Below are 22,780 nucleotides of genomic sequence, written 5' to 3'. Positions count from 1 at the left end.
AGAAACTGGTATAGCTCCAACCAAAATTAAGTCAATTCAGTCACCATTTTTTCGCGATATGGACACCGCCATGTTGGAGCCAGATGTGGTCAGTAAGCAGTGATTGGACCGAGTTGGTCTGAAGAATATTTTCTATGGAAACCACTCTTTCCAATTAGGAATGAGCTTGTTAGAAGTCCACGCCCCTACCACTTAAAAGTGGGTTGTCAATCAAACGTTTTGAATGTTGGACATGGGCCCCACTTACTTTTATTGATTGGCATCTGATTGGTAACGTTGAAATAATTTGAACTACAGAAGAAATGTGAAAAAAATTTGGTTTTTATCAAGAATGGTTATTCTAACCAGTAGAATGACTGAGTAACAGCTGGTTTTCCTCCATAGAAGTCTATGGGATTTTGGCTTTTTTTGGAGCCTGCGGGTACTTCCTGTTTGGAATGCCAGGGGGGAGGAGTCACTCAGTCCAGTTCTCACATACAAAGAGAATGTTTTAAACACATTCCTTTTTTTATTTTATGTTGAGCTGAGAAAACTGTTTGACACAACACAAACAATGGAGCTTTGACTGTTGCGACAAGTCTAAAAACACAGCAAGAAAAGCAGAATAAAGGAGCGCTGCATGTTCTTTATTGGTGGATGTCATAACAGAAGCATTTCTCAATGATAATTCTGAGGCTACATTTTCCCCACAAGCTTCTGGGATTTTGTGAAATTGGCTGCAGGATGGGTCCTTGGGTGTTTTTTGTTGTGTTGAAGCTCCAAGTGAGTGACAGGCATTGTTATTGCTCCTCTCTTTTCCAGAGAATTAAAAGCCAGTTTTGTAAAGAGCCTTTGTGAAAAGCCAGAGGCTCTCAGAGACAGCTGTAATTATTTAGGGCAGATACAGTTACAAGAACTTTCTGTTTTAATTACTAAATGGTTCTCAATAAATTCCACCGAATAAAGCACTTTTGTACACAAGAAGAGGTATTTAAAAGTCAATTCCATTACCCATTCAAAATATTGGAGATTCAATTATTTGACCGGATGAGTTCTTTGGAAAATAAAATAAACATGAAACTTTATGATTTATCTAAAATGATCATTAGTCTTTCTTAAAAAATAGTTAATTAGCTGTTTAATTTGTTTTAATATCAGTGATGTCTGTGTCAGAAAAAGGACGTTCTGATGTGCGTCCTTCAAAACTTTCTCCAGGAGTAGTTAAAACCAACAAAAAGTTTAACGGCAATGCATTTTTCAAACCCCTCAGTGGAAACAAGCCAGGAATCAAAACACTTCATAACCTTCATAGCCCACCCCTGTTCCTGAGAAATCAGACACCACAGGACTGGATTTCAGCTCTGCCTTCAGAGAAGTCTGCCACAGTTTCCCCGCTGCCTGACTCCAGATGCAGGTGGATGACTTCCTGTCTGACTGCAGGCAGCATGTGAAGCAGAGAAAACACATCTGTGACTCCTGGACCATCACCAACATCCCCAGTCTGCAGTCTCTCTCTCTCTTTCTCATCTCAGTTAAAGCTGATGCATTTCAGAGAAAATGCAGTTACTCCCCATTATTCAGTTTGACTCCAAAATTAACAACGTGAACTCCTTCCTGCGGCTCAACAACGCTACAAACCCCAGGTGGGAGCTAAACATTAACTCTCACTCCGAAACACTAGAAAACATTTCCTTCAGGAACAAATTAGACCCATTTTTCCTCAATCAATCCATCAATTGATCTATCAATAGATTGATGGCAGCAACGGAATGCCACGAAAAGGGAAAACCCAGAAATAACTCATGACTAGATTTATTATCTAATGTAGATACTGGAACTTTATTGTCTAAAGGAGGAAGTGTAGGAAGGGTTGTGGGATATGAAGTCGAAGACGATTTTGTCATCCCAACAGTGACAACATTTAATTTACACTTGATTATCTTGCAAGAAATCGAAGGAATCTGGAAAACTTCACATGCGCTGTTCAATACCCAGGTATTTAACTATGGTTGAAGGTTGAAGTTTTTGCTAAAGATGTCCTGGATCCAATTTAGGTCAATGAATCAGATCCAATTGCATAATTTAAAATGAACCAATATCAACTTTGAATCATACCGTATGAATCAAATCATTGTTAAAATGAATCATTGCACTCCCAGTCAAACAAGAATTAGCTATAGAGGTAGACAGAGAACTGTAGAAAGTTGAGATGCTGAGTGAACAGCATAAGAACTCATTATTAGGGGACCTTGATCGATTAACGGGGCATTTTGAGCTTGATCAAGGTTTGAAACTTGGTCAGCACCAAGCAGATTCTTGACAGAAGTGAATGAGGACAAGGCAGAGATGTGATCAAGGACGTAACTGGGCCAGAACCACGAAATTGACGACACTTGAAGATTGCTAGAATGAGTAGAAAAGTACCTGCGGTCTTCCAACAACAAGCAGGAGTGGAGAAGTATTTATGCAGGGGATCGCAGGTGAGAGGAATAAGCTGGATTGTGTTTGATGTGGCACATGGACGTGACACATGTACTATGGAGTTAATTCAGTCTCAATAATCAGAAATGCACACAACCGGTTTTACAAATGCACACGCTCCGATTCACAAATGTCATTTTATGCAAACGTGAAAAATAAATTCGGAAATACACACCCTATTAACTCCATACATGTACAAACAAATAGACAATGGCGAACCGGTGGATAAAGAACAGAGGAAATCTGTTGTTGTGGATATGGCAATACCAAGTGATGGCAACATCGGGGACGAGAACATGAGAAACTGGAGAAATACCAGGGACTCTGGTGAAAAACTGAAGAAGGCTTAGGAAGTGAGTTTTTCCTTACCGCAAAGGAGGGTCTAAGGGCAGGGATGCCAGTTTAGTTTAGTCTGTTTAGTTAAAGTTTTAGTATTAAATTCTATGCATTTATGATCCTTTTTGAATGCTTGTTTACCTTACAATTATCGGTACGAAGCCCATTGAGATGACTCTCGTTGTGAATTTGGGCTATACAATTAAAATGGAATTAAATTGAATTAAATTGGGTAAGAAACCACCCGCAGAGGGTGAAAAGAGAGTGTTTTTTTTTTTAATATAAATGTATAAACTGCAAACAGTTTTTCACAATTCTATTTCCCAGGTCACCAACTAAAGAGATCATTGTTATGAGAGGGAACAACCCAGTCTCATCCTAAAATGTGTAGTAGCTACATTTGTCCACATGGAAATACGTGACAGGTTCACAAAAACGGCCCGTAACTTGTGAGACACTTACGTTTCATTTTCCTATTCATTTTCTATTAGCCTTCTCAGGATCACGTGACTTCTGAGGTTTTGCCTGCCGTGAAAAAAAACATGGCGGATGCTCGTTCATTTTTCGGTAGAAAATCCCACAAAACAGGATTTTTTAAGGACTAATCTTTATTCTGACAACATTTCTAGTGAGAAATATACCATTTACTTTCAGAAGGCTTTTATAAAAATGCAGTTTTTAGTTATCTTTTTTCGCTCTGTGAAAACGTTTTTTTAGGGGCTCTAAATTGTGAAAAACAAACGTTTACACCTACGTTAGTCCACAGGGCGAAACGTCTTTATTTTACAACAGTGGTCCCAAGCCACCGGGCCTCGGGACACTTGGCACCGGTACCGATCCATCCGCGGGACACTAGGCACCGGTTCCGATCCATCCGCGGGACACTTGGCACCGGGCCGCGGGACACTAGGCATCGGTACCGATCCATCCGCGGCACACTTGGCACTGAGCGGCGGGACACTTGGCACCGGTACCGCGGGACACTAGGCACCGATCCATCGGCGGGACACTTGGCACCGGGCCGCGGGACACTAGGCACCGGTACCGATCCATCCGCGGCACACTTGGCACCGGTACCGATCCATCCGCGGGACACTAGGCACCGGGCCGCGGGACACTAGGCACCGGTACCGATCCATCCGCGGGACACTTGGCACCGGGCCACGGGACACTTGGCACCGGGCCGCGGGACACTTGGCACCGGTACCGATCCATCCGCGGGACACTTGGCACCGGGCCGCAGGACACTAAGCACCGGTACCGATCCATCCGCGGGACACTTGGCACCGGGCCGCGGGACACTTGGCACCGGTACCGATCCATCCGCGGGACACTAGGCACCGGGCCGCGGGACACTAGGCACCGGTACCGATCCATCCGCGGGACACTTGGCACCGGGCCACGGGACACTTGGCACCGGGCCGCGGGACACTTGGCACCGGTACCGATCCATCCGCGGGACACTTGGCACCGGGCCGCAGGACACTAAGCACCGGTACCGATCCATCCGCGGGACACTTGGCACCGGGCCGCGGGACACTAGGCACCGGGCCGCGGACCGGTACCGGGCCGCGGGACACTTGGCACCAGGCGGTCCGCGGAAAATTTTTGCACCGGGACGCACAGAAAGAAAAAATAATTTCCATTTTATTGTTTTATTTTTATTTTGAAATTTATTTTATTTTGAAAAGTGACCGGATAAAGTTGCACATGATTACACAGTGGATTTACGTTCATTATTATTATTGTTATTATTATTACTTAAGAGAAAATACCCCCCCCCCCCGGTCCACGGTAAACGTGCCCCCCACCCCCACCGGTCTGCGGTAAACGTGTCTTGCGTTTTACCGGTCCGCGGTTGGGGACCACTGTTTTACAACACTTGCGCATTCTTTTCTCGTTCATTTCTGTGGGTCACGTGACTGACAGGTTTCCTAGCAGGAGCCAGGACCCAAAATATAGCGGACATCGCCTGGGTTTTTGATGTGAATTTATTATTATTGGCTTTATAAACACTTTGTTTTGATGCATTTTCTAGCGAGAATCATACAGTTGTTTTCAACATTATGTAGCTTCCAATTGTATTTGATACCTATATATTTTTTCTACGTACATTCCTTCATATAACTCAACAAAATAGTATCGACGGAACATTTTTATGTTGCTATGGTGGTAGCTACGGACGCTACCGGCGAACCGGAAGGAAGCCACGGTTAATTTGCGGTTATTATTGTGTCAAATTATTATTACTTTTACTCGAAAACAGCTTTTCACAAGAGGAATGCAATTAGATTTCACAAACTCAACTCAACCCACTAAAACGGTACTACCCATAAGTCTTGCGTTCGGAAGTAACTTTTTGTTTTGGGGGAAAACGCTATTTTGATTATTCATACTGACTTTTGATTCGTTTTAATTGCTTTACTGAAATAAACTGACAATCTACGTTTACCACTTGGTTTATGTTTATGATTCCAAGGTTTTTCTTTTATAAATGCTATTTCTTTTATCTGTCTTTGAAATTGTAAAGAATATACGTCTGTATAATTAATAAATGGGGGAAGCTAAAAAGGCAAATGACGACCTGGAAGAACAGTGTGTTTTTTTTTTTTTTTTACCTCAAATATACATTCATCTATTTAGGTTGCACAATACAGCTCCATGCATTACATCTTTGCTCTTATTTCATTATACTAAATACCAAAAATGATTTACTATTAAGTATGTATCATTATAACTTGAGGTATGATCATTTGCAATTGCCATAGCTGTGACAATCCAACACAAAAACCTGATATCTGGTTATATGACAAATTTTTTGTATGTTTTTTATTGTAAACTTTTGTTTAGAATTTCACAACAAATGTGTCCTACCTCTATGGTATATCATACATGTGAGCATGTTGAGCAATAAAAAATGTAGATCAAACCCTTTCATTTGAACATTTTTATTAACAACAATTAGAAAGCAGTAACACAAACAACAATAATAATTTAAAAGGTCAATCTGATCAACAGAGGTGCCTTTGGGGTTTATTTTTTGGTGTTCCTTTTTTCCACCCACTGTGGAGACCATGTTTTCCCACTGCAAAAAATACATAAATCAATGAATACATAAAAACAGTTAATGACAACATTACAATAAAAGACAACAAGCTCCAGTGAACTCCAGTTTTGACTTTATGCTACCATGCTCACAGTTATGTTACTGCAAATTCATTTATCATTTTCTAATTTGACTGACACATTTGTATGGTCATATGTATATTATATATTGTTTATGTCCTTGTTTGTTCCCCTGAAAATATGTCCCTGCGACAATTAAGTATCCTTGCCTAATTTGTTAATTAACTCTTTAGTCAGGAACCTTGGGTTAACCCTGGACCCTGTCTCTAGAGTCTCTAGAGCAAATGTGACAAACTCCAGGCCCGCGGGCCAAATGTGGCCTGCCTTGTCATTTTAAGTGGCCCCCAAAAGCATAAAAGTTTTAAATTTCTTAAATAAAAAATAAAAAATTGGTGTGTATTTATTCATATCTAGGGGGAATCTAACTTGAAATATCAGATTGGGCTATATATTAGGACTTAAACACTTTCCATATAACCTAACCTGATAGAATCAAATTTAAAAAGATTTATGCTGGAGTAACAAGCAAACATATGTTTTCTATGCAACTGAAATTGTCATTTTAAAAAGTTATACTAAATACATAATAAGTTATTCCACATTAAGGAGTAGCTAAATTTATTTTTTATTACATTTACTTACATGTATAAATTATATCTGGCCCTTTGAGGACAACCACTTTGCTGATGTGGCCCTCAGTGAAAATGAGTTTGACACCCCTGGTGTAGAGTCTTGTCTCATGTCTCTGGTTCAGTGTTTGTCTTTTAATCATATAAGAACTATTGTCAAATTGAGTCCAACTGTATCAAAATCTAAAAGGGATATGATTTCCCATGCATTAATTTTATCATGCTGTATTATTTGTAACTTAATAGCTACATGTTTAAATAGGAAATCACATGAATGTTTTCAGGTGGTCCAGAGCACTGCTACAAGGCTAATAACTACACTGGCTCCACATCATGCACAGCCTCCTCTTATACAATCTATAAATAAACAAAAAAAAAATTATACATACCACATGGAACATGGCTCCCATTCAACAAACTCCATTAATTTCCCCTGATAAAAGTAAATTTAAAAAATGATTTTTTAAACATAGGCCATCATATTATTACACTTAAGAATTGTGATGCCGTAAATTGTATTTCATACATTCATATGAAAGGCAGATGAAAAGTACACATTTCTACTTCAGATAAGAAATAAAAATAACCTTCTGCTTTTTTGTCTTCAAGACCTGCTTCACTGGGTAAAACTGATCTTCTCCCCCATGGCTGCACTCTGAAAATATAAAAAGCACAATATAAAGGTTTCAAAGAAAGTAAACAGTAGGAAAATGTTTGGGAAAACATTTGTATGATGAATTTCCAAATGAAACTTCATGTTGTCTGTGGTTTTGCAAAAGCAAACACTAAATGCTGTAATGTATTTTATACATGGACACATAGTCTGTGACAACTAAATTATAAAAAATTTTTTTTTAAAGCTGTATAGCATCAAATAACTAATTACTATCTCAGTTCACTGTCTTCTTATTGCCTTCTTATTTTGAAGCAGTAATGAAGTCTGGCCAGCTGATTTTCATTGAGACAAATGCTTCTCAAACACTAAACTTTTTTTTGAAACAGTTGAATTTAGAGCTTTGGGAAGCTTTGTTTTCTCCATCACTAATTAGAAGCACTTATAGCATGCACAGCTTCACCATTTAGTTGTGGTTATAAGCTACTACACAGTATTTGTATATGTTCAAAAAAAACAAAGAAATGGCCAGATCACAACAGTTTTTCCTTAGGTCATTTATAACTGTTGCTGAAAATTAAGTCAAAACCTGTAAATCACTTTTTGAGTGATTTTGCAAACATTTCACACAACATACTAACAAATCCTAATGATAACATGACCTTCTTCGCAAAAGTAGATTATGAATGTCACATTTATTTTTTCATGAACAAGTTACATGTAAAAATAATGTCAATTAAATATATGATATTAATATAGATTTGACAGTCAAACTATCAAAAAGTTAAATTAATCTGCTGCAACATAACTGAAAGTATATTTTATATATATATATATATATATATATATATATATATATATATATATATATACACACACATATATATAAAAAAGCTAATGTTCTATTAACAAAAAAGAAATTGCTGCAACATAACTGAAATTATATTTTATGTATATATATAAAATATAATTTTAGATATGTTGCAGCAATTTCTTTTTTGTTAATAGAACATTAGCTTTTTATTTTCTTTTTCTAGTCTTTTTGTTATCACTGTTTGTCAATTTTTTGCTGCTAGCATTTTAAGTATCCTTGTGAGGAACACATAACTCTGTTAAGTCCACATAAAGGTAACCTCAATTTTAAATAGTTGACTAAGGTCATTAAGCATGTCATTTAGAAGATACAATAACATTGTCTATGTTTGTATCTGAAGCTGTTGATAGCAAATAAAAGATAACCCATTTACCTCCAGGTGAATCTTTCTTGTTATCTCTTTTTTTCTTTTTCTTTGCTGGAACACCTGCTAGAAATAAAGAACATTTTCTGTAAATTATATTGTTGATTTCAATTAATATTATGCAAACATTTAAGCCCACAGTTTTTCCAGTGTGATTTAAATAAACAAAAAGAATGCTCTTTTGACACCATTTCAACATCTTACAATATGTTGTGGTTTTAACATGTATTTCAGAAGACTACGTCACCATATTATTAAAATGTTATGAATCTGCATACTGGTTGAAGGCTGGATGGATGATGCAGTTGAAGGTTGAATGGCTGGTGAGGCTGAAGGCTGGATGGATGGTGCAGTTGAAGGTTGAATGGCTGGTGAGGCTGAAGGCTGGATGGATGGTGCAGTTGAAGGTCGAATGGCTGGTGAGGCTGAAGGCTGGATGGATGGTGCAGTTGAAGGTTGAATGGCTGGTGAGGTTGAAGGCTGGATGACTGGACCAGAGGGCATTTGAAGGCTCGTCCAACCTCAATGGGGAAAATAAATAAAATAATCTAAATGCAGTTGTCTTGTTATGCATATAATTTTTTTGTCTTGAAATACATTTGCTAAATTTAAACATATCACAATTTTACAACTTGTTTTACTTTTTTAGATCAGATATACATTTATTCCAACACATTGGATAGATTTAATGTACTACAATTCCTTCTACAGAATAAAATAATACCGGTACTATAAAAACTAAAGTTAATCAAATCAAAAGTGACAAATAAAGCAGCACAATAACCGTGAAAAATATATCACTATATACTCCAAGTGTTTTAGATTAGTCAAACGTTATTATTTTTTCTACCTCTAGAAATAATGACAAATTTGAATGCACTAATCCTAGGAACAAACTGGGCTGAAATTATAAACATTTTCAGACAGAAATACTTACCATTGATCATTAGCTCATATAGGTCTTTCATGCGGTCCAGACACTGTCCAGCTTGATCGGTTAATTGCCACCTAGGGTGAATGACATGTGTATGCCACGTAGATGTTTTCTTTCCAGGTCTGGCAATAAACACAACGGCTTTTTGTCCCAAAGTATTCAACTTTTCCACCTAAAAAAATTGTTACATCATCAGTAATAACTAAAATTATAAAATACAATTGCAGACATAAAACACGTACCAAAACCGATGCCTCATCCAAAACATGTGTGGTGGTTTTGTTTTTCTTGTGTTTTTGCAACCAAGTCTCCTTTTTGGATTGAAACTTCTCCAGTTTTTTGGCAAGCCTTTGCCTCATTGGCTGGATTGTTTGGCATACTTTACATGTCTTAGTTGCCACACCAATCACAGCTTTGCAGCTGACACAAAGTTTTGTTGTAGATCCTCGTGGCATCTTGACCTGTGAATATATATAAAATATATATAGAAAATATGTTTTGAAAAAAATTAACACTGAAATTGAATTTAAAAAACCCACTTAAGTTCAATAGTATATACTATACATTTGATCGACTAGTCAAACAAACTTACATTTGTGTTCTGGAGTCGAACCACTGGATTTGCATTATTTTCCAGCATAAAAAACATATAAACAAATAAACTTAATGACATGCTGTTTCTATCTAAGGTGTTGAAATTGGGGCACAGCAGAAATTCCATTTAATTGTTTGTTTGTAACCTATTAATTTCGTGGGTGTTTGCTTTCAATAACATATACCTACAGAGGACCTAGTCTTAACTTTAGTACTTCATATTTTATTCAAAATATTCATTCATGAATTGTAGAATACACTTCTTCATATCAAATTTGATATGACAATAGAAAAAATAAAGTCATTGTTAAATGTGGTCAAGTTTAACTTTATTTAGTACCCCTGTTAAATGGAAAATTAACATGAAGTCTTTTAAGTCAAAATAAACTGCAATTGCTTCACTCTTTTACTATATGTAAATAATAAACAGAAATAGAAATTATCTTCAGATATACATTGACTTTATTTTGTATGTTCCACAATTAGTCAAAATGAAAGATGTTCTATATAATGATTTACTTAAAATGTAAAACTTAAGAGAAGGTGTTTAGATAAATTGTAGTGTTCACATTGAAATTCACAACTAGCTGTAAATTTAAACAACCAAGCACATGTTTGTGGTAGGTTGTTATTGGTTATTGACAATTATATTTTTCACAACTACGTACTACAAAGATCCCAAAAGTACATAGCATTTACATATAGCAGAAACCAGATATTGTGTTGTGGCAGTACTGTCAATCAGCAATCAATGGGCAGTTACTTTGTTTGTAGTAATTATCAGTTATGACATTACCAAAATGGTGCCAAACCGTTCCACCAGCACTTCAAAAACATTACTACTCCGAAACCGGAAAAACAATTTCTCATTACATTCTTCTCTTTATGTTAGAACTAGTTGTCGTGTCTTACCCTGCTGCCTACGTCTTTGTTTAGGTTCTGACCAACAAAGAAGCACCCTTGCGATCGATATATGAGGTAGTTTCATTAGCTGGCACCGACCGACCCGCGTGCTGCCAGAACCCGGGCCAGATTAGCTAATGTCATTCAACAGTATGACTCCGTCTAGAGATGTATTAATTTTATAAACTAAAATTCTAAATTACAAAAGTAATACACCGTCATTAAAGTTAACTGTCACTGAAAATATTGTTCGTGGGGGGGGGTTAGTTCTGCTTGACTTGTGTCATGCGTGGGTTAGCTGAAATATTAGCTAAGAGGTAAAGCTTGCATGACCAGAAAAAATTATAGATTATTGGTATTTATTTTAAAGTTCAAATAGTTTAGATTTCCCGATGTATGTTCATTTCTTACCGTTTGTAGTCTTGCATCAGCTTCTTGGCAAGCCAGTCCTTTAACTACTCACGCGCAGTCATTGCCGCCCCTCCCCCTCTTCAAAGCAAGCGCACAAGAACAAAGCATAGGCCCCTTTTTATACTTTCATTTGATATAGAATTAAACTTTAGCTTTGAAAACTTTCAGAGCCTGTCACATTAAAATATATAATTTATGAATTTCATACATTGTTTACCTATTAACATCTACATTAATTTACACCTGCGGAAAAAATTTAAATATATTGGAATGGATATGCATATGTGCATCAATGGATATTAAGGGGTTAAACGTTTTCGGTATGATCAAAATTTTATGTGGATGTGAGAGATGAGGTCTTGAGATCAATTCAAATTGCATATTGCCATTTACTCCCAAAAAATAATGTACGTATGTTCAGCTCCTGATACTTAGCTTCAGGTTGGACCCAAGGGGATGGATCATACATCCTATGTGTGATCCATTGTTTTCCAAGAAAAACAGTAACATTGATACTTATATACAGTGAGGTCAATAAGTATTTGATCACCCTGTGATTCAGCAAGTTCTCACAATTTTAAAACATGGAGGTGTCTAAATTTTTCATCATATGTGCATTTCCACAGTGAGAGACAGAATCTGAAGAAACATTCAGAAATCACGTTGTACAATTTCTTTGTAAAAGTCTGTGACAAATACGTTTTTGATCACTTGAGTTAAACAACTTTGATATTTGGTACAGAAGCCGTTGTTAATCAATTACAGAGGTCAAACGGTTCATATATTTCTTCACTAGGTTAATACACACTGCATTAGGGATTTTGGCCCACTCCTCTACAGATCTTCTTTAGATCTGTCGGGGTTCGGGGCTGTCGCTGAGCAACACGGAGTTTCAGCTCCCTCCAAAAATTCTCTATTGGATTTAGGTCTGGAGACTGGCTAGGCCACTTCATTACCTTGATATGCTTCTTACGGAGCCACTCCTTGGTTTTCTTGGCTGTTTGCTTCGGGTCATTGTCATGATGAAAGACCCAGCCACGACCCATCTACAACGCTCTGACAGAGGTTAGGAGGTTTTTGCCCAATATCTCACAACACAGAGCCCTGTTCATCCTCTCCTTAATACAGTGCAGTCGTCCTGTCCCTTATGCAGAAAAACACCCTCAGAGCATGATGCTTCCACCTCCGTGCTTCACTGTAGGTATGGTGTTCTTGGGATGATGCTTCTTCTTTCTCCTCCAAACACACTGAATATATTTGAGACCAAAAAGTGCTATATTGGTCTCAGACCACAAGACTTTCTCCAATGACTCGTCTGGATCATCAAGATGGTCATTGCCAGACCTCAGACGGGCGTTGACATGGGCTGACTTCAGCAGGGGAACCTTCCGTGCGATACATGATTTTAAACCATGACGTTTCAATGTATTACTTATAGCCTTGGAAACAGTGGTCCCAGCTCTCTTCAGGTCATTGACCAGCTCCTCCCGTGTAATCCTGGGCTGATTCTTCACCTTCCTTCGCATCATCCATACCCCACGAGATGAGATCTTGCGAGGGGCCCCAGTCCGAGGGACATTGACAGTCATCATTAGCCTCTTCTATTTTCTGACAATTGCTCCAACAGTTGTCCTTTTCTCACCAAGCTGCTTGGCAATTGCCCTATTTAAAAGCAGAACTGCAAGTCTTTGCTGGTCAGAAATCTCTGATAATTAAGTGCTCAAATACTTATTTGTAACAGTAATATACAAATAAATTGTTTACAAAAATCGTATGCGATTTCTGAATGTTTCTTTAGATTCTGGCTCTCACTGTGGAAATGGAAAAATTTTAGACCCCTCCATGTTTCCTAAGGGGGAGAACTTGCTAAATCACAGGGTGATCAAATACTTATTGACCTCACTGTACATACCTACATATATGTATACACATATACATACATATACTATAATATCCATATCAGAACTAGTTTAATAATACCTTTAAATTATGCAATGTAAAAAGAGTAGTGCAAAATTAAAAATCCACCAATTTCATTCAAGAGAATTTATTGGTCAATTATCACAGTTTACTTATGTTCTTCTGGAGACATTTGGGGGTGGGGTGGGCATGGCGGTGTCAAATATCTTCATCCGAGGAACTACTGTCTAAGTTTTCCTCATCTGTGGAAGAGTCATCTAAACACAATGCTTGCAATCCCAAAACATTCTGGTATATTTTGCGTGCAGCATCCTGTCGAGCACGGAGTTCTGTCGACCTTCTTTTCAGCAAACACAGTAGCCCCTCTCGTCCTTGCTCTGTCAAGGCGTCAGTGTTGCCTGACGATGACAAAAAGACAAATTAAAATCAAGTGTCTTTCCATATTTTCATTTATAAAAGAATGTTTTACCAACTTTGCTCAGTGATCCCTTCAGAAATCTGAGAAGAAAGCTCTTCAAGCATCCCAACCGCATTCCTTAGGTACTCCCAGTGCTGCTAAACTTCCCGAACCACAATGACCTTCTCTTCTTTCAACCTGGTCAGCAGCATTACCTTGTCAAAAAGCTGCTTTTTCTTAACCATGTCACCATGACCTAAAATTCAGCACAGTTTCAGTCATTTCAAATCCCCATTAAAATTCATCTAAAGTTAGGTATTAAAGTTTTTTGTTGAATAAAAAAACAAAACAAAAAAAACGTACATTCCCAAGGCCAGAAATAGTTCTCATGAGCCAAAAGCACATCAGAAGAAGGTAATTTCTCTGTTTCAGACAAATCAGTGTTTCGTTTTGTGATGGCATCGTCTAAGGCTCTCTTTTCTGTAGCAATCTTCTTTCGTAATAGATGACGCCGTTTGTTGCCATCTAGAGGGAAAAAAAAAGTTCATGCATACCCAGCTTTATCTTACAAGAGTATTTCAGACATTTTCAATAACTTTTTATTTTTTTCCCCTCACCAGCCTTGCGATACAATTCATATTTCCTCTGTTTGATGCTCAGATACAGTCCTTCAATGGTTTTTTCAAGGTCATTATGACCAGTTGAATCTTGTGGGGAGAAAAGTAGAAGTAATTAAAATTATTTTAAGAACACAAGGTGCTTTGACAGTTTGACTTGGGCCAAAATTCTATAAAAAGGCATTCATTTGGAGGTTTACTAATATAAATGTCATTGGAATTAAAAAAAAGAGAACAATTTTTGTGTGTCTGTCTGTCTATAATTTTTTCCCCCCAATAAGCTTCACAGTACCTGCAGCCCAATTTTTTACATCAGACACCCATTGCTGGACAGTGTCTTCTTGTATCGACAGCTCTTTAGTTAGTTGATCAAGATCTGCCAATGCTTCAGAAATCCTTTGTGCGGTCTGTCAAAAATATTGCAACATTGTTGAACAGTGTTTGAATGAAAGAAGTCTAAGAGTCATGGAAAATGGATGTCTAGTTTTTACCTTGATGTATCTTTTTGCTAGAATCTGGTCAAGCTTTTCCACCTTCCGCTTGTTCCATCCAATAGCCTGTATCGTAAGGATATCTGTGCGTACTTCAAGCACAACATATATTAGCCCAGCATAACAAAAAACAATACATTTTTATAATATACTTACCAGCTTTGGACATGTATTTAGAACATATGGCTGCCCGAGACAGGAAGCTGTTCACTTGCTCAACCTCCTCCCCCATTGTTATTCCTGCTCCCTCTTGGTTTCGACCTCCCCACTGCAACTGCAACAAATGTGATTTGTTTCCGTTAGCATTGAGTTTAATATCTGGAGTGATAGTGCAAAAGAGGTTGGCAATCATTACCTCACACATCCAGGAATGTGCTTTAGCATGCATGATTGAGAGGAAAGGATGCATTGTCAACAACCCCTGTAGTTCAGGACAGTGGCGCACAACCTTCTGCAGATATGGCCAATATTTGCACACCACATCGGAGCAGAAAAACCCTACATTCTGAGCAGCAAGTTCTTTTTGGAGAAAGAGAGGATATGCAAAAATTTCTCCACGGAACATATTGAGTCCTTTCAACAAGACCCCATGACGGCACACAGCAACCTCAACACCTTCCTCATCCACTTTGCTGGCAGATTTGTGAGAGGACTCTCGTGCTGCTAACCACTCGCCTCCTCCACATCTTCCCTTTCCAGGATTCTATTACAGATGACCAAAAGATATACAAATTTGATTGTTGTATATTAAGATGCATGGAATATTTTGAGAAACTTAATACACTTTTAAAAAAGTCGACCTTACATGTCGTGTTGCACCATGGATATAGTCCACAAAAGAGGCCACCTCTGTATCTTTCGCCAAAAAAACACCGTCAAAAAATCCATCAGGTCTAATGGAAAAAAAAAAAAAACATGTTAAAATTACATCCATAGAAAATTCAACATAACATTGAAAATGTTTACCCCATACCCTGGTTGGCTTCTGAAGCGGTAAAGTTTGCGGTTCCCATCCACTGCAACAGCCAACATGGAGGGGGTGCATGCTGGGCACTTAAAGTGATGCACCAGTGACAGCCTCTCAACTTCAAATTTGGCATAGGACCACTCCAGAAAAGATTTCTGCATGGTGTCGCCACATATTTTTCCACTCTGGTTCAAAACAAAACGAAAAGAAAACAAAAAAAAGACAAAAGTTAAAGATACAACAGTCAATGTAAAACACAGTTGTTGCCTCAATTATGTAACTTACTCGACCAAAGACTTTAGTGCGCTGTTCAAGCATTCCGACAAAAGCATGCCTTGACATTCCTGGTGCAGTAATTTTAAGATCTTCATATGATGTGAACAAATCCACTGTATATAAAGTCTCAAAATGTACTGTGGCTGGCCAATATCCACTTTCAACCAAATCACCAATGCCAACATCCCAGGTTTTTCCACAGGAACAGGTAACATTTGGCAGGGATAGGTTGTATCGTCCTTTAAAAGAAATAAATCACATTTTATTACAGTATAACTTTGAAAGACTATTATTTTGAAAAAAAGAAGAAAGGAACATTACCATTCATTCCAATCAGAATCACTTGTTTTCCTGCAGAAACTTCTGTTTGACCAGTAGAGCAGTCACAGCAGGGAAGGACGACAGGCAAAAGGCATGCTTGTAAAAGTAAACAATTCATATTAGTTAAAACATAAAATATTATCTGCAAATGTGTTTTATTTCTCAAAGGAAAAAATAATGCATCTTTTTTTTTTTTTTTTTTTAAAGATTTTTAAACAAGCATTGAGGGTGGTTTTGATTTATTTAACAAATTTAAAAGGCCCATGTGATTTTAATGAGAAAAAGTACCTCTTTCGTGGAAAGTAAGTTTTCCTCCCTCTTCCTTGATGAAAGTGGTTGGTGGGAGTGGCCTATAAAATCCCTCCACCGTCGCTGATCGGTTGTGAAGTACTCTGTTGTCATGTACAGCCAAATCACATGACGCACAATAAAGTGGTCTTGGCAAACAGTCGTGACACACTATTACTGCAACCTGAGAGCGACAGTGATGGCATTGTCCCCCTTTTGGCTTCCCAGATTGCAACATCTGATCGACCATAAAAGGTCTCAACACTGTCCACTTTTCCAAGGACGAAGCTTTCCTAGCCGTCCAGTGTGATGGAGTTGGGTCTTCAGCGGGGCCCAGAAGGTCTTGAACCTCTTTGATGAGGGACCCTATTGAGGAAAAAGAAGAAACAGGGGGGGTGTTACAGTATGTAAAAGTAGATTCTGAAAATGTGTTCCACGTGATTAAGAACTCCAAAAGGCTATGAATACGTGACAATGTTTTCATCTTCAGAGCACAATGGATTTATAAATGGCAGTCGCAAAATGGTTGTATCAATTAGATTTTCACTTTGTGAAATTGAGGACTTTCTTCGCCTTTAAAAAAAAAAGTAGTGAGCATGGTGCCCGAATTTTAGCATCCAACCACTAGATATTCCTGCATTATATAGTTTTTTAGCAGTTATGGATTGAGGGGAATTCATGCAGCAACTGTTTAGACAGAAAAAAATTGAGGTAAACTATGTAGATCAACTACATTTTAATATACTTTAAATTGTTCTCAGAAAAAAAAAGTTCTGAGGACAACTGTATCAATAACTTACCTATATCGTGAGAAGGTTCTGTCACACTCTGCTGTCCACTAGTAGATGGCATGCACAATTGGTCTACAGTTGGACTTTGAGCCATTGTTGGAGTTCCTGAAATAAATAAGAGCACGAGTAAAGAGAATTATCTGCCAGACATACAGGCCTTTCACTGTTCTGGTTGCTTAGCATCCTAGAGCTGAAACAAATGCTTATTTTTGGATAGTGCACTATGGAGAAAGTTATAGCAGTTTTTCAATTCTAGCCACATTACTCAAAATCCAGAACTTCCTAATTGAGACAAGTTTAATAACATATTAAAGGTAATTATTGTGGTCCTTGGAATGGTGTACGCATAGATAGCCTTGATAATACCCTGCTAACATCTTGGCCTGTTAGGCATCATATAGACTAAAACAATCTATATGTGTTTTATAATACAGAAAACGCCCATGATAAAAAAATAAATAAAAAGACACTGAAATGAACTTGCCTTTCACTAAATTCCAGTAATCCCTCGCCAAATTCCAGTTCACCCTTTACAAAGACAGTGGAAAGTAGGTTTTCCATATTTGTATTGTACGACTAAAAAGGATTTAGAACTAGTGGGGTCTTGTTATTAGAGTGGGAGTAAATGGAGGCGTTTCACACAGCCTTATCCCCTTCTATCATGATTGGCTATTGATGACGACGACGACGACGACGACGACGACGATGATGATGTCCCCCCACCCCGTCACTGGCCTTGTGGGCAGCGGGAGCGCCAGGGGGGTTGGGCCACTTAGTCTAGTTCTCTGAATGGTAGCCCAAATTGTTTCACCATTTTCACCCTAAAGTGCTATAAGCTAACCACTTTTTCCAAATCTAAATTCCAAAAGCCAGTGCCCTTTAACTCCCCTAGGAAGTCTGCCAAAACGAGTGTGCGTCCATGCTCACCACATTGGCATGTTTAGACCACAATGCATTGCGTTTGAATGAGTTTTTTTTATTTAATGTAAATATAATTTTTCAAAAAGGATGGTGTCCGAGTACTTTTTAAAAATCGAGGTATCAATAGCCCCCCCCCCCCCCCAATTCTATTCTGGTTCTGCCAAAATTACAAAAACAAATCTAGACTTGTACCGCGAAAGCCACGTGTGTGCCTGATGCCAAACCTTGTGTGGCCATCTTGTCAGCAGCTTCCTACTTCCCTTGATTCCATCCCCTTTCCTTTGTTGTTTTAAAAGTGCAACAAGCAATGTGACCAGGTTTACTCACTTTTGGATGAAACAGGTTTCCGCCGCTCTCCTGTTCTACGACGTTTAGGCAAAGGATTTCCATACTCGTCCTCCTCGTGCCTAACAAAGGTCACTGGGCCTGTTCCCGACGGTTGTACAGCTGCAGGCTGTTTACGCTACAAAATAAAGTTATAAAGACATACACGATGTCACTGGTTATATAAATAAACGTTTTTTTTTTTTTCATTTTTACAAAATTCAATGAAATCGAACCCACCTTGAATTCTTCTATAAGCGCGTCTGCGAGAAATAAAGCGTCATCGACTTTGTCCCCTACCGGCTCCATCGCGATCCACAAAGCATGTAAAACTCCAGGGGGTTTAAATAGGTAGTGGGTGTCACCATTTAGTTGCCCAACCCGTGGACTGACGAAACAAGCCTGCTTTGTGTAAATATTTTTTATTTAAATTACTCAAAAGACATGTGGCTACACTAAAGTTTAATTTCTTTTTCCTAGAGATGGATCTGTAAATATGACAAAGAAAAAATCGTATGAAGAAAAAAAATGTAGCTAGGACGCCGGTGTAAAGGACACCGGTTTTGACTGGTCTTGGTATTTTCTATAAAAACATTTAGTAGAACTCATTACTATAAAACTAATAAATTTAGTGTCCATTTCTCGCAGTAAAAGCAATTAAAACGAATCAAAAGTCAGTAAATTGTCTCAAACGTTAACCTCAATTGTCTTTTTCAATAAAAAAAGAAAACCGTGGCTTCCTTCCGGTTCGCCGGTAGCGTCCGTAGCTACCACCATAGCAACATAAAAATGTTCCGTTGATACTATTTTGTTGAGTGATATAAAACAAAGTGTTTATAAAGCCAATAATAATAAATTCACATCAAAAACCCAGGCGATGTCCGCTATATTTTGGGTCCTGGCTCCTGCTAGGAAACCTGTCAGTCACGTGACCCACAGAAATGAACGAGAAAAGAATGCGCAAGTGTTGTAAAACAGTGGTCCCCAACCGCGGACCGGTAAAACGCAAGACACGTTTACCGCAGACCGGTGGGGGTGGGGGGCACGTTTACCGTGGACCGGGGGGGGTATTTTCTCTTAAGTAATAATAATAATGAACGTAAATCTACTGTGTAATCATGTGCAACTTTATCCGGTCACTTTTCAAAATAAAATAAATTTCAAAATAAAAATAAAACAATAAAATGGAAATTATTTTTTCTTTCTGTGCGTCCCGGTGCAAAAATTTTCCGCGGATCGCCTGGTGCCAAGTGTCCTGCGGCCCGGTGCCAAGTGTCCCGCGGATGGATCGGTACCGGTGCCAAGTGTCCCGCGGCCCGGTGCCTAGTGTCCCGTGGCCCGGTGCCAAGTGTTCCGCGGATGGATCGATACCGGTGTCCCGCGGCCCGGTGCCAAGTGTCCCGCGGATGGATCGGTACCGGTGCCAAGTGTCCCGCGGCCCGGTGCCTAGTGTCCCGTGGCCCGGTGCCAAGTGTTCCGCGGATGGATCGATACCGGTGTCCCGCGGCCCGGTGCCAAGTGTGCCGCGGATGGATCGGTACCGGTGCCTAGTGTCCCGTGGCCCGGTGCCAAGTGTTCCGCGGATGGATCGATACCGGTGTCCCGCGGCCCGGTGCCAAGTGTCCCGCGGATGGATCGGTACCGGTGCCAAGTGTCCCGCGGCCCGGTGCCTAGTGTCCCGTGGCCCGGTGCCAAGTGTTCCGCGGATGGATCGATACCGGTGTCCCGCGGCCCGGTGCCAAGTGTGCCGCGGATGGATCGGTACCGGTGCCTAGTGTCCCGCGGCCCGGTGCCAAGTGTGCCGCGGATGGATCGGTACCGATGCCTAGTGTCCCGCGGCCCGGTGCCAAGTGTCCCGCGGATGGATCGGTACCGGTGCCTAGTGTCCCGCGGCCCGGTGCCAAGTGTCCCACGGATGGATCGGTACCGGTGCCAAGTGTCCCGTGGCCCGGTGCCAAGTGTCCCGCGGATGGATCGGTACCGGTGCCAAGTGTCCCGCGGCCCGGTGCCAAGTGTCCCGCGGATGGATCGGTACCGGTGCCAAGTGTGCCGCGGATGGATCGGTACCGGTGCCTAGTGTCCCGCGGCCCGGTGCCAAGTGTCCCGCCGATGGATCGGTGCCTAGTGTCCCGCGGTACCGGTGCCAAGTGTCCCGCCGCTCAGTGCCAAGTGTCCCGCGGATGGATCGGTACCGGTGCCAAGTGTCCCGCGGCCCGGTGCCAAGTGTCCCGCCGCTCAGTGCCAAGTGTCCCGCGGATGGATCGGTACCGGTGCTTAGTGTCCTGCGGCCCGGTGCCAAGTGTCCCGCGGATGGATCGGTACCGGTGCCAAGTGTCCCGCGGCCCGGTGCCAAGTGTCCCGTGGCCCGGTGCCAAGTGTCCCGCGGATGGATCGGTACCGGTGCCTAGTGTCCCGCGGCCCGGTGCCTAGTGTCCCGCGGATGGATCGGTACCGGTGCCAAGTGTGCCGCGGATGGATCGGTACCGGTGCCTAGTGTCCCGCGGCCCGGTGCCAAGTGTCCCGCCGCTCAGTGCCAAGTGTGCCGCGGATGGATCGGTACCGATGCCTAGTGTCCCGCGGCCCGGTGCCAAGTGTCCCGCGGATGGATCGGAACCGGTGCCTAGTGTCCCGCGGATGGATCGGTACCGGTGCCAAGTGTCCCGAGGCCCGGTGGCTTGGGACCACTGTTGTAAAATAAAGACGTTTCGCCCTGTGGACTAACGTAGGTGTAAACGTTTGTTTTTCACAATTTAGAGCCCCTAAAAAAACGTTTTCACAGAGCGAAAAAAGATAACTAAAAACTGCATTTTTATAAAAGCCTTCTGAAAGTAAATGGTATATTTCTCACTAGAAATGTTGTCAGAATAAAGATTAGTCCTTAAAAAATCCTGTTTTGTGGGATTTTCTACCGAAAAATGAACGAGCATCCGCCATGTTTTTTTTCACGGCAGGCAAAACCTCAGAAGTCACGTGATCCTGAGAAGGCTAATAGAAAATGAATAGGAAAATGAAACGTAAGTGTCTCACAAGTTACGGGCCGTTTTTGTGAACCTGTCACGTATTTCCATGTGGACAAATGTAGCTACTACACATTTTAGGATGAGACTGGGTTGGAGGGAAATACCCTCCACCAAAAGGCTGTCATCACATTTTAAGACCTCGGAAAGTGAACGAATGTTCAATGTGAACAAATTTCAAGGTACAACACATTCTCTGTTCATTAGGCATTTCTCTCTGGTTTTCATGCTAATTGGCTGACTTGGCCGGTTGTTTTGCATATGCACAGTCGCTTTGTTGTTGCATTTCTGTAGAAAACAGTGACTCGTGAGATGATTAGTGCCGTCTCTGCTGCTGCAAATCACCATAAGAGGCATTTTTTAAACTTATAAACAATCTTGTCGGCTTATTATTAATAACTTAGTCTACGGAAAAACTTTTTAAATGCCACATTTTCATGGAATGTCACATGTTTTTTTTTGCAGTTCAGTTGATCTGAAAATGTCTCTGAAAGTAAAACATTTCTCTGCACAGAGTGATACATTTGAATAACTACTGCGTCTCTGAACTTGAGGGGTGTTGAAAGTTTTTCTGTCTTCACTGTTTTTTGTGCACATCCCTGAAAGAAAAGTACAAAAGAAACAAGACGCATACCTACAATCTGACTGTCACTGCGAAAACAATTCAGACGATAGAAAATGACAAGCGTGGTGCAACGAAACGGTGAAGAGTTTACTTAGATTCAATTCAAGTATGAACTAAAACTCTGATAAAAACCACATGAAACACAACTATTTTCTTGCAAGAAGAACAGTGAAGGAAATGATTAAATTGTAAAATTAAACACAGTCTAGAGCCAATAGCAAAGAAAAATACCCAAAACAGTGCTTCAATTTTCCTTAATGGGACTTTTACCTAAAGATTATTTTATGATGATGTGGATAAGAAGAGTAAAAAAAAAATTCAACTTGAATTAGAACTCTAAATTAGTTATTAGTGAAAAGATTAGCAAAAATTTAATGAAATAAAAACTCCAAACAAATCCATTAGAGCTGCTATAGTAACTGGCTTCATCTCATTAAATAAATGCAATGTTTGTCAGTGGATCCAAAGATTTTTCACCTCATGAAACAACAGAAATAAAAATATGAATATACATTAAATTGTATTTCCTCGTCATGGTTTCATTTGCTAATTATCCACAGATGTCGTCATTTGTCCTGTCC

The 22,780-nt window shown here is 39.9% G+C and overlaps 1 protein-coding gene across 2 annotated transcripts; it reads right to left on the bottom strand.

Moving 5' to 3' along the window:
* Positions 1 to 13,275: 13,275 nt before the first annotated feature.
* On the bottom strand, positions 13,276 to 19,642 carry LOC144994462 (uncharacterized). Of its 2 annotated transcripts, XM_078952340.1 has the most exons (16): positions 18,798 to 19,642; positions 18,561 to 18,696; positions 17,322 to 17,417; positions 16,522 to 16,887; positions 16,234 to 16,329; positions 15,922 to 16,151; positions 15,643 to 15,821; positions 15,475 to 15,562; positions 15,025 to 15,372; positions 14,826 to 14,943; positions 14,670 to 14,761; positions 14,471 to 14,585; positions 14,179 to 14,268; positions 13,925 to 14,086; positions 13,638 to 13,817; positions 13,276 to 13,562 (listed from the first exon to the last, which is right to left on the bottom strand). In XM_078952340.1, the coding sequence occupies exons 1-15, from the start codon at positions 18,864 to 18,866 to the stop codon at positions 13,720 to 13,722; spliced, it is 2,283 nt and encodes a 760-aa protein (XP_078808466.1). In that variant the 5' UTR covers positions 18,867 to 19,642; the 3' UTR covers positions 13,276 to 13,562; positions 13,638 to 13,719. The 2 variants fall into 2 exon arrangements, with proteins under 2 accessions (XP_078808466.1, XP_078808467.1); XM_078952341.1 differs by lacking the exons at positions 18,561 to 18,696; positions 18,798 to 19,642 and adding an exon at positions 17,797 to 17,994.
* Between the last annotated feature and the right edge of the window lie 3,138 nt (positions 19,643 to 22,780).

Source organism: Oryzias latipes, chromosome 9 (assembly GCF_053564925.1).
Source record: "Oryzias latipes strain Hd-rR chromosome 9, Olatipes_Hd-rR_3.1".
NCBI classification, from domain to species: Eukaryota; Metazoa; Chordata; class Actinopteri; order Beloniformes; family Adrianichthyidae; genus Oryzias; species Oryzias latipes.
This window is presented reverse-complemented; position numbering and strand designations above follow the sequence as displayed.